The following is a 12,445-nucleotide window of genomic DNA, read 5'->3' as shown; positions in this document are numbered from 1 at the left end:
TAAGGGAACCTAATACGAAAAATCTTTTAGTATTTTTATTTTTAGGTTTAAAGTCATTTAAACTCGTATCTCTTAATTGGTAATATAAGTCTCTTTTTAAGGGAGTTCTTCAAAGGGCCCATAAGTTCAAATTGGTATTTTCAATTCAATTTTGAAATTTAAAAAAAATTAAATTACAATTTTATAAAGATATAATTCACACAACATGAAATTCACCTTTTTAGAGTATACAATTCAATGATTTTTAGTATATTCACACAGATATACAAGGATCACCATCATATAAATTTAAAACATTTCATCACTCCTTCTGCCCAAAACCCTACTTATTAGTAGTCATTTATTATTATTGCCCCACCCCCATTCCTGGTTCTTGACAACCACTTTCTGTTTTTATGGATTTGCCTATTCTAGACATTTTAGATAAATGGAATCATACAATATGTTACCTTTATATCTGGCTTCTTTCACTTAACATAATGTTTTTTAAGTTCGTCCGTGTTGTAGCAGTATTTCATTCCTTTTAAAAAAGGAATATAATTTATATACTATAAATTTTACCCTTTTAAAGTATACAACTCAGTGTTTTTAGTATAGTCACAGAGTTGTACAATGATCACCACTATCTAATTCCTGAACATTTTCATTACCCAGAAAGAAACTCCATACCCATTAGCAGTCACTCACCATCCCCCCGCCCCTGCCACAGTCCTGGCAACTACTAATCTACCGGACAGTTCCATAGATTTGTCTGTTCTGGACATTTCATATCAATAGACTCATGTAATGTATGACCTTTTGAGTCTGGCTTCTTCTTACCATAATTTGTCAAGGTTCATCTATATTGTAATAGGAATCAATACTTTGTTCCTTTTTGTGACTGAATAATAGTCCATTCTCTGGATATACCATGTTTTGTTTTTCCATTCATCAATTGATGGACATTTGTATTGTTTCTGCTTTTTGGCTATTATAATAATGTTACGAACATTTGTGTACAAGTTTTGAATGTGCACGTATGTCTTAAATTCTCTTTGGCGTATATCTAGGCATGAAATTTGCTGGGTCGTATTGTAATTCTATGTATAACTTTTAGGAACTACAAAACCTCTATTTTCCATAGAGGCTGCATCATTTTACAATCCCACTAGCAATGTATGATGTTGAGCATCTTTCCATGTGCTTATCAGCCATTCGTATATCTTCTTTGGAGAAATGTCTATTCAGATCTTTTGTTTAGTTTTTGATTGGGTTATTTGTCTTGTCATTGTTGAGTTTTAAGAGTTCTTTATATATTTGGGTTACAAGTCCCTTTTTAGATATATGATTTACAAATATTTTCTTCCATTCTTTGGGTTATCTTTTTACTTTCTTGATGGTGTCCTTTGAAGCATGGAAGTTTTAAATTTTGATGAAGTCCAATTTATCTATTTTTTTTTTGTTATTGTTGCTTATGTTTTGGTGTCATATCTAAGGGTGCATTGCTAAATCCAAGGTCATAAAGATTTAAACCTGTGTTTTTCTTCAGAATTTATAGGTTTAGCTCTTACATTAGGCCTTTGTTCTATTTTGAGTTAATTTTTGTATGTGATGTGAAGTAGGGGCCCAAACGTGGATATCCACTTATACCAGCACCAATTCAATTTTAATAGTACATTGCTGTCATTAATTTACTTTTTTTCTGAATATCTTGACTTTCAGCATCAAGATAATTATTTATTTGATGTATAATACAATATAAAGAAATAGTTATGAAATATTATCATTGGTACTAAATAATATAAACACTGAGGTAAGTTTACTATTTCTTTGATTTTTTTTTTTTTTGTCTTTAGCCTCTTTTAGTGGGATGCATTCTATCAAAACATTCTATTCCAAAGACTCTTGAATTAATTCTCTGTGTTGCTGCATTCCCCATTTAATATTCATTTGGGTTCGTTTTGCTTCAGTTTTTCTGTTTAATGGCTTTTAAATTTGTTTTGTTTTGTTTGTTCTTTCAAGGTATCTTTTTGGCACATATATACATACACATTAAGATATATATCTATATACACAATAATATATATATATTTTTTATATATTTTATTCTCCCTACTTTCTTTGTGTAAAAGATAGACCGTTATATTCTGGATGTCTTTACATACCAGCACATAGTTTTCTTCCTCATTTTTTCTAGTCTCATAGTATTCCATTATGTGGATTCCTGTCACTGAGCATTTGGGTGGTTTTAATCTTTTGCTGTTACACACAGTGCCACAGTGAATAACCTTGTATGTTCTTGTGCAGGTGTTTCTGTAGATTAGATTCTAGAAGCGGGGTGGCTGGGACAGAGGATAAGTGCTTCTCTAGTTCTGTTAGATGTTGCCATATTTATCTCCATAAAGACTGTACTGTGCTCTACTACCACTAGCAGCGTACAAGAGTGCCTTTTCCCCAGAGTATGTTGTCACACTTGGGATTTTTGCCATTCTGGTAGGTGAACAACAGTATCTCAATGTAGTTACAATTTGTGTTTTCTTTATTAGTGAGGATGAACATCTTTCATATATTTAACATCATATGTATTTATTTTTCTGTGAATTGTTTATGTCCATTGTCACGTTTCCCCATTGGATTGTTGATCTTTTTTCCCTTCCTGTTTCTAGAGACTGTATAGCTCTTTGTGATATGGCTTCAGATACTTTTTCTTGTTCGTCAATTGTCTTTGTTTGTAGTGTGTTGTGCCAAACACACTGTAGTGTGTTTTAAAAAAATTTTTTATGTAGTCTAATTTATCAATTTTTTCTTACATGGCTTCTGGATTTTGAGTCATAGTTAAAAAGGCCTTCCCCACTTCAAGGTAATAAAGGGATTTCACCCATATTTTCTTCTAGTATTTGAGGGTTTTACTTTTCACTTTTAATCTTTGATGCATTTGGAGTTTATCATGTTGTATAGTTATTTAAACCTCTTGGTACCTCTTACGAAATTGCTTTTTAGATGAATTTTAGAATTCTGTTGATTATAAATAAGAACTCCTGTTTCTCACCCTTGCCAGTGTTTGCTTTGTAATTTTTTGCTAACAACAGTATTGCTTAGTGTTCTGCTCTATGCTTGGTTTTCTCATCTGTAAAATGGGAATGTCTGCTCTTGTTTAAAAAGAAAATAAAAAATGGTAGAACTGAGAGCAATAAAGAAGTGTTATATAAGGAGTTATTTTTATTTTATAGTGCCTTACATATAGCATGATAATTAAAGGCACTCAGTAATACTCATTTGGCAAAGTAGGCAACGTACTTGTATACCAATAATTATTTTTTGGCAGATATTATTTCCCTTAAAACTTTGTTAATTACTGCTAATGTTGTTTATTTCCGCAGTTTGTGGAAGACTATGAACCTACCAAAGCTGACAGCTACAGAAAGAAAGTAGTTCTCGATGGGGAAGAAGTCCAGATAGATATTCTGGACACTGCTGGGCAAGAGGACTACGCAGCCATTCGCGACAACTACTTTCGTAGTGGGGAAGGTTTTCTCCTCGTGTTCTCGATCACAGAACATGAATCATTTACTGCAACTGCCGAATTCAGGTGTGTTTGAATAGCCTCCAGCCTCCAGGAAGCTTTTGCCTTCCTTTCATATGTCTTAGGCTTAGAATGAATTTTGGGGCTGAGCACAGTCATAGATGGTTGAGCTTGGAATTAGGAAGAATCTGTTCAAAGAATTTTCTGGGGCTTTTTGAATCTTGGCACATTTCCGAATATAAATTATCTTAAGATTCTATTGTTCCTAAAGGGAACAAAGCCATTCCACATAGTCAGAACCTGTTGTTTTGTTTTAAAACGACATAAACGATATAAATCCTGAGAGACAGTGATTGATAAGAGTCAACTATCTACCTTTTTTATAATTTTGCTTGAAAAGTAACAAGTTTGATTTGTTTTGATCTATATCGTCAGCAGAGTGAAAAATGTGAGTCAGAGTGACCGTTTGCTGCTACCATAAGATGGAAAGAACCCAACTTTGAAATCATACAGACCTGGGTTTGAATCCCTGCCCTGCCACTTAACAGTTTTGTGACCCTGGGCAAGTTTACCGAGTAGTAGAGATTCTGTTGTTGTTGTTTTTTTTTTATCTGAAGATGTACTCGTTAGTTGATGAAATGAAATGGTGCTCTAGACTGTAAATTCCATAAGGGCAGGAGCTGTGGCCACCCTTCATTGTGTTGTATCCCCAGACCTTCTCACAGCCTGGTCACATGGTCCTTCCATACTGAGTGCAATATTCACTGCTATAATTCATTTGAAAATGGGGTAAAGATACCTTAAGTTTATTTTGTTATAAGGAAATAGTGAGCTGTTAGGTGTAATTCTTATGGGAATTCTAACAGGAACAGATCTGTCCAGATGACTTTTTATTTTAAGAACCAGATCTAGAGTCTAACAGGAACTTAAAAAGGGGAGAAAAAACACAGTAATTTTTTTCATTCTTTAGCAAGTTTGTCAGAAATTAAGGTGGTCAATTGAAGAAGAAAATGAGGAAGCTAAATATCCTCCTAAGATTTGGAAGGAAGCATCAGTGGGCCAGGGAGGCAGGCCTCATGGTAAACCAGTAGAGCGAGTGGAAAGTAATAGACCGTGCCTCAGTTGTTAGGCTTTTATAGTTGCAAGACTTCGAAGGTTGAGTAACTCAGTTCTCTGGAACTATAGGGTGTGTGCCATGTGCCATGGCGATCAGTCAAATCACTAGGGCTCCTTATGAGAAGTCCTCATAATTTTAGACTTCTCCGACATACCTAGAGGTTTCTATATGTGGATATAGCCTATGGATTCATAATCGTTTGCAGCTGCATAATTCTGTTTTTATGCCTCCTTGAAATAAAACAGGACAGATGCACACACTACTAATTTTCTTCCTTGTCCTGCGCCTTTTGATTTTCTGCTGCCTTTTGACTCACCGAGAAAGGAAATGCTGGGCAGTAGAAGAGTCATCTTCTGAGAATTGGTGGTACCACCCTTGGCCTGTCTTCCCGGATCACCACACACGCACACAGATCATGTTCATGCATTCCCACAGAGTTGGAGCAGGGTCTCATCTCATCTTGGGAGAAGGGTTTTGGTTGTTATGAGAGAAGAGAGATCCTTTGAAGAAAAAGGATAGACGACTACCTAAAAGAAAAAGGAAGGGAAGTGTGTTTTTCTAACTTGAACTCCGACATTTAAATAAAAATCTCAGAGCTGCCCAGGTTTCGCATGTCATTGGAATCAGAAGAATGGAGGTGGATTTTCTGAGTTTTTGTGGTTAAGCTCAGTCACTTTACGTCTGGTAGCATTTTTAAAACAGCATTTCTGTGTTTATCTTCCAAATGTAAAGATCCTGACATTAAGCAAAATGTTAATACACTTTTTTTTTTAGTTTTCTTTTTTTAAATTATTTATTATTATTATTTATGCCTACAGCACCTAGTCTTCCTAGGTGGTCTCCCATCCAAGTACTAACCAGGCCCGACCCTGCTTAGTTTCCAAGATCAGACTTCGGGCTTTTATTTAGGGTGGCATGGCTATAGACCATGGACCGTGGCTCCACTGGGGCACGAACCCAGAACCTTCTGTGTGTAAAGCAGACATGCTATCCTCTACACTATGAAACCACGTCCAATATACACTCTATCTTGATACTTTTCCTGGATATAGTCTACAAACTAGAGAAATTGTTTTATTACAAGAGACAGAACTTGGTACTCTCATTTTTGGATCAGTATATTTATGAATGAGATTATTTTACGTGCCTCTGCAAGGCTAATGAGCCAGAAAGCTATCAGTTATTGTCTATAGTTTATATTGATGAATCACATAACTTCTAAAGGGAGCATGCTCTTTGACCCCTGTTGAAATGTAGGGGACAGCAAAGCTGCTTAGAGGCAATTTTCAAGCATCTACTTGTGTCTTTTTCATTTTTCTTAAAATATTTGATTTCCGGTACTTTAATTGACTGTATGGAAAAAATTTTTAAAGATTTTTATTGTTACGAAAAGTTATCCTATGTCATATAAAAATCAGTGCAAATCTCCACAAAATACATTTTTGAAGGGATGGGAGGGGTCTCTTTTTTAATGTATTGGAATGTAGAAGTAGAAATATCCCTACCTGATCAAAATAGTGCAAGTAGAGTATTTGATTATTTTTAATATTTGGTTTTGATTAATAACTTATATAGCTGATCATTTTTACTAGAGGTAAAATTTAACATGCTGTGGGTAACTTCTTTTAGAGAAGATGCTTTTGAAGTATTTTTCCATAGGTCTTGCAATATTTCATTTTCACTTTGTAGTAGAAAAATAATGTACATGAAATGCAATTACTGCCTGACATAACTGTCCGCATTCTGTGGCTTATAACAGTTACTGTGTCTAAATGGAAACTGGGGTAGGAGGAGGCAGGAGCCTATACATATGTAAATATAATCGAAACAGAAGTTTCACAAAACCCTACTTACCTTTCCTCCTAGAGGTTCCCTCTGATGTTTCTTTTCTATTCTATTTCAGTGAGGGAAAAAAATTACTGGTTGCGACCTGCTAAATTGATTTCATGATCTACTAATAGACTGCTAACCTCCATATGAAAAAACACTAGGTTTCACAGCTTTTATTCTCACAAAGAGATCATACCATTTTTTTCAGGGGCGTTATTTAGCATTTTATGTATGAAGATACTTCAGCTTGTTTTGATCCTAGAGGTCCCCAAGTTTTTTTCTTTTTCTTTTCTTTTTTTGCCTAAGCAAAAATTAGGGACCCTGTTGAAATGCAGAATCCTGGACGCCCTCCCAGGCATTTATTTCTGTAGCACTACTGTGGGGCCCAGAAATCTGCATTTGTAATGAGCACATCGGTCATTTGGAGAACCAGACTTTGAAAACCTTATCTAGTTTGTGACAGGATCTAGGGACTGCATCCTTGGGATAAGCCCGAAGTGTAGCAATTTCTTCTTCTGCCTTTGGAAAGCCTTTTTTTAAAAATGGCTTTATTTTTGATGTAACACCTTAGGGAACAGATCCTCCGTGTTAAAGCTGAAGAAGATAAGATTCCATTGCTGGTGGTGGGAAACAAATCGGACCTGGAGGAGCGGAGGCAGGTGCCGGTGGAGGAGGCCCGGAGTAAAGCGGAGGAGTGGGGCGTGCAGTATGTGGAGACATCGGCCAAGACTCGGGCCAACGTGGACAAGGTGGGCGTGCTCTTTGTGTTTCTTGGAAACACACTTGAGAAACGGCAGGACCTAAGCATCACATCTGTTTGTTTTTAAGGGAATCATTTATGGAAACTAGAGGAGGACTAATTTTTCCAGATGTCCACGTCATTATGATGAGAGGTTCTGGGAGGATTTGACCCTGACTGTAAATAACCCAGAGTTTTTCACTCTGTCACGACCTTTTTGGAGCATGCTTATTGGTGCTGGCACAGCCCGTGGATGTAGGATGAGATGAGGCTATTGGGTTGCGAAGCCTGTGCTGGAAGGGTGGACACTAAGTACAGCGGGTCCTCAGATAAGTCATTTTGTTCAGTGTCTCCTGTTATAACATTGCTAGGATGACATGGGAACTTAACTCTTGTTTATTTCAATTAGCCTATGGTAACATTTGTTTCTTTGGTGTACTGAGTCGCAGAACATATCCACGGTGTCAAGCGAGGACATACTGTAGCATCCCTATGCTCTCTCCATAGCCTTTTGTTCTGCAGGCGAGGGGCTCGTTGTGCCGGCTGCTTCTTGGGAGGTCCCCAAAGAAACAACATGTGTCTTGATTTTTCTCTCACTGAGTTATTAGTTGATTTATTCTTTTCACCTTACCATCCACAGGCAGAGCCAAGGTGTTCTGTCTTTATAACGGAATCTGTCAATTGTATTTGCCCTCAGGAATCAACTCTGTAGGGATTTCTTTTCTCTCCCTTACCAAACCCCAGTGTACTTTCTCATTCAAATCTCTGAAGCTAATGAAAGGATGACCTTGATGATGATGAACACTGACAATTTGAAAATCTGTCTGCCAGTGATTGCAATTGTTAGGCCTTTTTTTTTTTTTTTAAATTAGGTTCAAAGTGGTTATCACACAACTAAAATAGACAACTTAAAAGATGAGGCTCTCCCTGTGCCTTCCCCTTGTTCATCAGCGCTTACTTATGATTCATGCTCTTGTAAAATCTAAACACGTTTCACTTTGGCAGCTAAGCAGTGATTTGTCTGCTCTGTAGCATCAGTATCTGAATCCCCCAAATCGCTTCCTATGTTTCTTTTTCTTATGGAGAAAAAATTCTCCTTTACTGCTTACCTGAAGAAGGAGAGATTTGTAGCCAAGTTTTACTTTAGCTTGAAAGGTAGAGAGGTACATTGGTATATAGAATGTTATGTTGATGGAGTTACCTCTAGAAGCACGTTGGCAGCACCTATAGCATAAGTTTGTTTGGTTGTAGTCTGCAATGTGAAGTATGTTCACCTGTCAGACACTTTTTCTTTTTACTGTTATCTCAACTCTTAATGTTGATTATTATGCCATTCCAAATCTCTATCAAATCGTTTCCTAGCTATAGAAAACACACAGGAATTCCAGACATATACTTCATTTAAAAAGAATCACGAAGGCTTTCTCACCATGGAACTGTCGACGTGTGTTTTTTTGGTGGGAAGGGTGGGTGGTGGGGAGGGGGGCTGTTGCACAGCAGCTTGTCGTCTTCCCTTCCTCCACTGGACCAGCTTGACCTGCCAAACAGGAACCAGCAGAAACTTATGACTGGCAGCATTGTATTCACTTGTAAACAATTTACTTGAAAGGAGGTTGTTGATAAGATCGGCCTGTGAACAACTCTGTCATCATTTTAAGTTGGATGCATTGCGTGCCCCTCCTCCTGCCTTTTGCTGTTAGAACAAAAAGAAAAACCTGTAACATTTGAATCTTTTCACTGTTGTTGTCATGGGTGGGGTGCTTTTCTGAGAGGCTGGAGAAAAGAGGTGCGTAGGTTAGCCTGATCCAGGTTGCCGGGCGTCCTTTTCTGTGCTCTGAGCTGGTGGTAAGTACTTGTGAAGTCCCACACTCAGAAAGCTCGATTTTGCTTTCTACTAAGAAGGTATGTCTATGAAAATAAAAGGAGCTTGTGGTTTTGTGTGAAAGTCCAAAGATAAAAGCCTACACTCAAATCTTCGTCATTCTCTAGGAGAAATCTCAAATGTTTCTTTGTAGGAAGCATATTTTGTCTGCTCGGGTATAGTCAGTACTTTGGCACGATTGCTGGTAGCAGAGGGCAAAACCCAAATTATTGTGACAAATGATAATCCCTATCTCAGTAACACTGGCATTCAAAGGACAAGTCTCGTCAGTTCTTGATAAAGTTCCCTCTAGCTGATATCGCAAAGAATGGAGGAGGGGGCGTTCCTGAGAACTAGGGTAGGAATATACATGGGTAGGGGAAGCGTGCCAGTACTTGTCTCTCCCCGCATGGCACCAGTTTCATAGTGCAGGAGCCTCATTTGTTATGGTTCATCCTCCCCTCTTTCTCTCCCCTCCAACTGTGTTCCTAAGTCTGCTCTTGTGGAATTATGCTAGGAACGCTGTCATGCATAACGATGTTCCTACCTTGATAGGGTCATTATAAGGATTAAATAAGGTACAGGTACTGATATCATTTTTTCCTTTTCTGGTGGCTGGAAATGCTAGAAAGTCTGATTACTATTTGTTATTCTCAATATTTGTAAATATCGCAACCTTGCAGCTCTGTTTTGTGCTGCTTTATCCTTCGTCACACTTACCAGTAGAAGAGATTTTATTTGAAGTAAGCTGTTGAATGGTAGTAACGGTATGACTAGTAGTAACTGACTGGTCCTTAGGTTGACTAGTTGTATGATCTGAGCAGAGATGTTTATTTGGTAGAATTAGAATATGTTTTTAATGTTAATTCTTATTTATTCTAGACCTTTTGTTTTTGATGGCATGTGGTTCGTAAGAATAAGTTTGTCTTTATGCTTAGTCTGACTGCTTCATTAAATCATTAAATGGCTTTTTCCTCCCCCTTCTTTTCCTCCCTTCCTCCTCGCCCCAGGTATTCTTTGATCTAATGAGAGAAATCAGAGCAAAGAAGATGTCAGAAAACAAGGACAAAAATGGCAAGAAAAGCAGCAAGAACAAGAAAAGTTTTAAAGAGAGGTGTTGCTTACTGTGACTGTCAAGATGAATGAAGTCGATCGCAGCTAAAGACATGGGGCGGGGTCACTACGAGAAGACTCTGGTCTACTTCTTGGTGTGTTCCCTGCTCTCCTAACCTCATTCATGCAGACTTCTTTAAATGGGGAAAAATATTTGTGAATTAGTGGCTGGCAGAAGAAGTATTCCCTTGACCTCGCAGTGGGCCGGCGACTTTGTCAGGAGGTTTCGGAGTTCACGTCTCCTTCATTCTTCCCTTTCTCCCTTCTAGAAGTTTAAAAGCGTATATAGTGCTAGAGGTAGGAGGTAGTCCAGTGTTCATTAAAATGAAAGAGGACTGTTATAGCATCTCCCCCCACTCCAGTTTCATAACATTAGCATCTTTTGTTTTGAAATACACATGTCTTACTTTATTAGGTTTTGGGAGAAGGGGTGGGGTAAGGTTCCCCCAACCCTTCTGAGCTTAATGGTAGCACTCAGAAAAATCTATTAAACTCTAATGACACTGACAAATTCAGAAGATTTTTGGGGATACGTTTCTTGGCAATATCCAGTGGATCTGAAGCATAGCTGAAAAAAAATTTTGAATTGGGCCAAACAGGTCAACACCAAGTGTATAAATCCTTCTCACATATGAAAAATGAAAGTTGCATTCTTTGTATTTAAATATTGGCCAATGATAGTCTGTGTGTTGGTTATTTTCCTTCTGTAGCAACCTGATTTTTGCGTGGGAGCTTCTTCGTAATAGACTAAGTGAAGATTCAAGAGTAGTATACTTTATAAATGACACATTTTTCTAATCAGATTTTTTAATTCTTTGGCTCAATCTTCTCCTAATTGCCAGTCCTGTGGTTAGGCCCGTCTTTCCTTAACCAGGAAGCAGCACATTCTGTGCTCCTGATCAGCTTCTGTCTGCGCGGAGATGGAGAGTAGCCGCTTCTTTTCTTTCTTTGAGTGTAACATGAGTTCTCCTGGAGGATATGATGATTTAAAATTGCATTCTAAAATCATGAAGCCAGCCCCTATGCCACACGTCCTGCTACCTCTCATAGAATTGCTGAGTAACTCTAAATTTAAAATTAGAAGAACTGGGGAAGGACAAGCCATCGTCCCTTTATCTCTGAGAACTGGCTACTATTTCTGATATATTTTTTTTTTTCTAAGACAGCCATATAGTTAGGTAGGAAAAGGTTTTTATTGATGAGATATTGTTAATCTTTCTTGAATCAATCAGTATTCTAAATTCAGCAATTAGAAAATTATCCATCAGGAAAAGAGTACTGTGATAAAACCCAGTATTCACATTTTTTCCCCATTTTTCAGAAGTGACATTTTACATATTGGTGCCAAAAGTGAATTGGGATGGAGAGAGCAGGAGCCTTTCGGATTTATGGTCACTATAGAAATTGTAGAAATTATGATCTGACTGGAAAACAACCTTGTGTCACCTCCCAAAGAATCATGGGCTTTTGAATAAAAAAAAGCAAACAAATATACTTTTTCAGGATTTCAGCCTTTTTATTTTATCCTTCTGTCATGTATGTAAAATGCAAGTATTAAAGAAATTAACAGTAAGTTATTCATTATTGTTCTTGTTTGATGTTTGGCAATAGACAAACTATTTCAATTCTTTGAATTGGGTGGTGGGAAATAAAATTATAAGTATAAACAGTAATTTGAACTTCATCTTTCCTTTGGGAGATGGAGATGACAACCCTTCTTAAAATTGAAAAAGTTGAAGGTAAGCACACTCTTGAATTTTTGAAACGACTGAGTTCTTTTTATCCTAGTTTGCCACCTGTTTGATGTCAGTTCTGGTCAAGAGTAGGTAGGTTTGGAATATGTACAAATAAATTAAAGATGGTATGAATTGTTTCATGCTGTGGAAATTATTCTCGGTATATATTATTAGTATATGCCTAAAGTCATATTTAACTGAACAGCAATCAGAAATGGATTTTCCTAATAGAAAAATTTATACATGAGATTCTTTTCCATAGAGGAATAAGGAAGCAATGTTATTTATAAATTTGAAACATAATTATTTGTTAAGTGATGAGCTGTTGTGTCCATAGCCTAGCGTTATTTTTCTGAAGTCCTCGTCCTAGAAATAGGTGAGCACCTACTTGGTGTCAGGCTCCATTCTAGGTGCTGGGGTACGGTGTCGAATAAGGTAGGCAAGATCTTTATTCTCTTGGAGCTAATGCTTTCATGAAGAAAAACCAATAAATGAAAATATCGGGGGAAGTCCTTTGCTGAAAATAAAACTGGGTGACATGATAGGA

At 37.2% G+C, this 12,445-nt stretch overlaps 1 protein-coding gene across 2 annotated transcripts in view; it reads left to right on the top strand.

Annotated features, from left to right (window-relative positions):
• RALB (RAS like proto-oncogene B) overlaps positions 1–11,835 on the top strand; it is a 41,233-nt gene extending 29,398 nt beyond the window's left edge. For both annotated transcript variants that reach the window (XM_006920997.3, XM_006920998.3), the window contains 3 exons: positions 3,360–3,568; positions 7,021–7,198; positions 10,060–11,835. In XM_006920997.3, coding sequence (XP_006921059.1) covers positions 3,360–3,568; positions 7,021–7,198; positions 10,060–10,179 — 507 coding nt within the window. In that variant the 3' untranslated portion in view covers positions 10,180–11,835. The remainder of the gene's footprint in view (positions 1–3,359; positions 3,569–7,020; positions 7,199–10,059) is intronic.
• The last annotated feature ends 610 nt before the right edge of the window (positions 11,836–12,445 follow it).

The sequence above is a fragment of the Pteropus alecto genome, unplaced genomic scaffold (genome assembly GCF_000325575.1).
Source record: "Pteropus alecto unplaced genomic scaffold, ASM32557v1 scaffold3, whole genome shotgun sequence".
Taxonomy (NCBI): domain Eukaryota; kingdom Metazoa; phylum Chordata; class Mammalia; order Chiroptera; family Pteropodidae; genus Pteropus; species Pteropus alecto.
The sequence above is the reverse complement of the archived record's forward strand: the minus strand, read 5'-3'. Positions and strand labels throughout refer to the sequence as shown.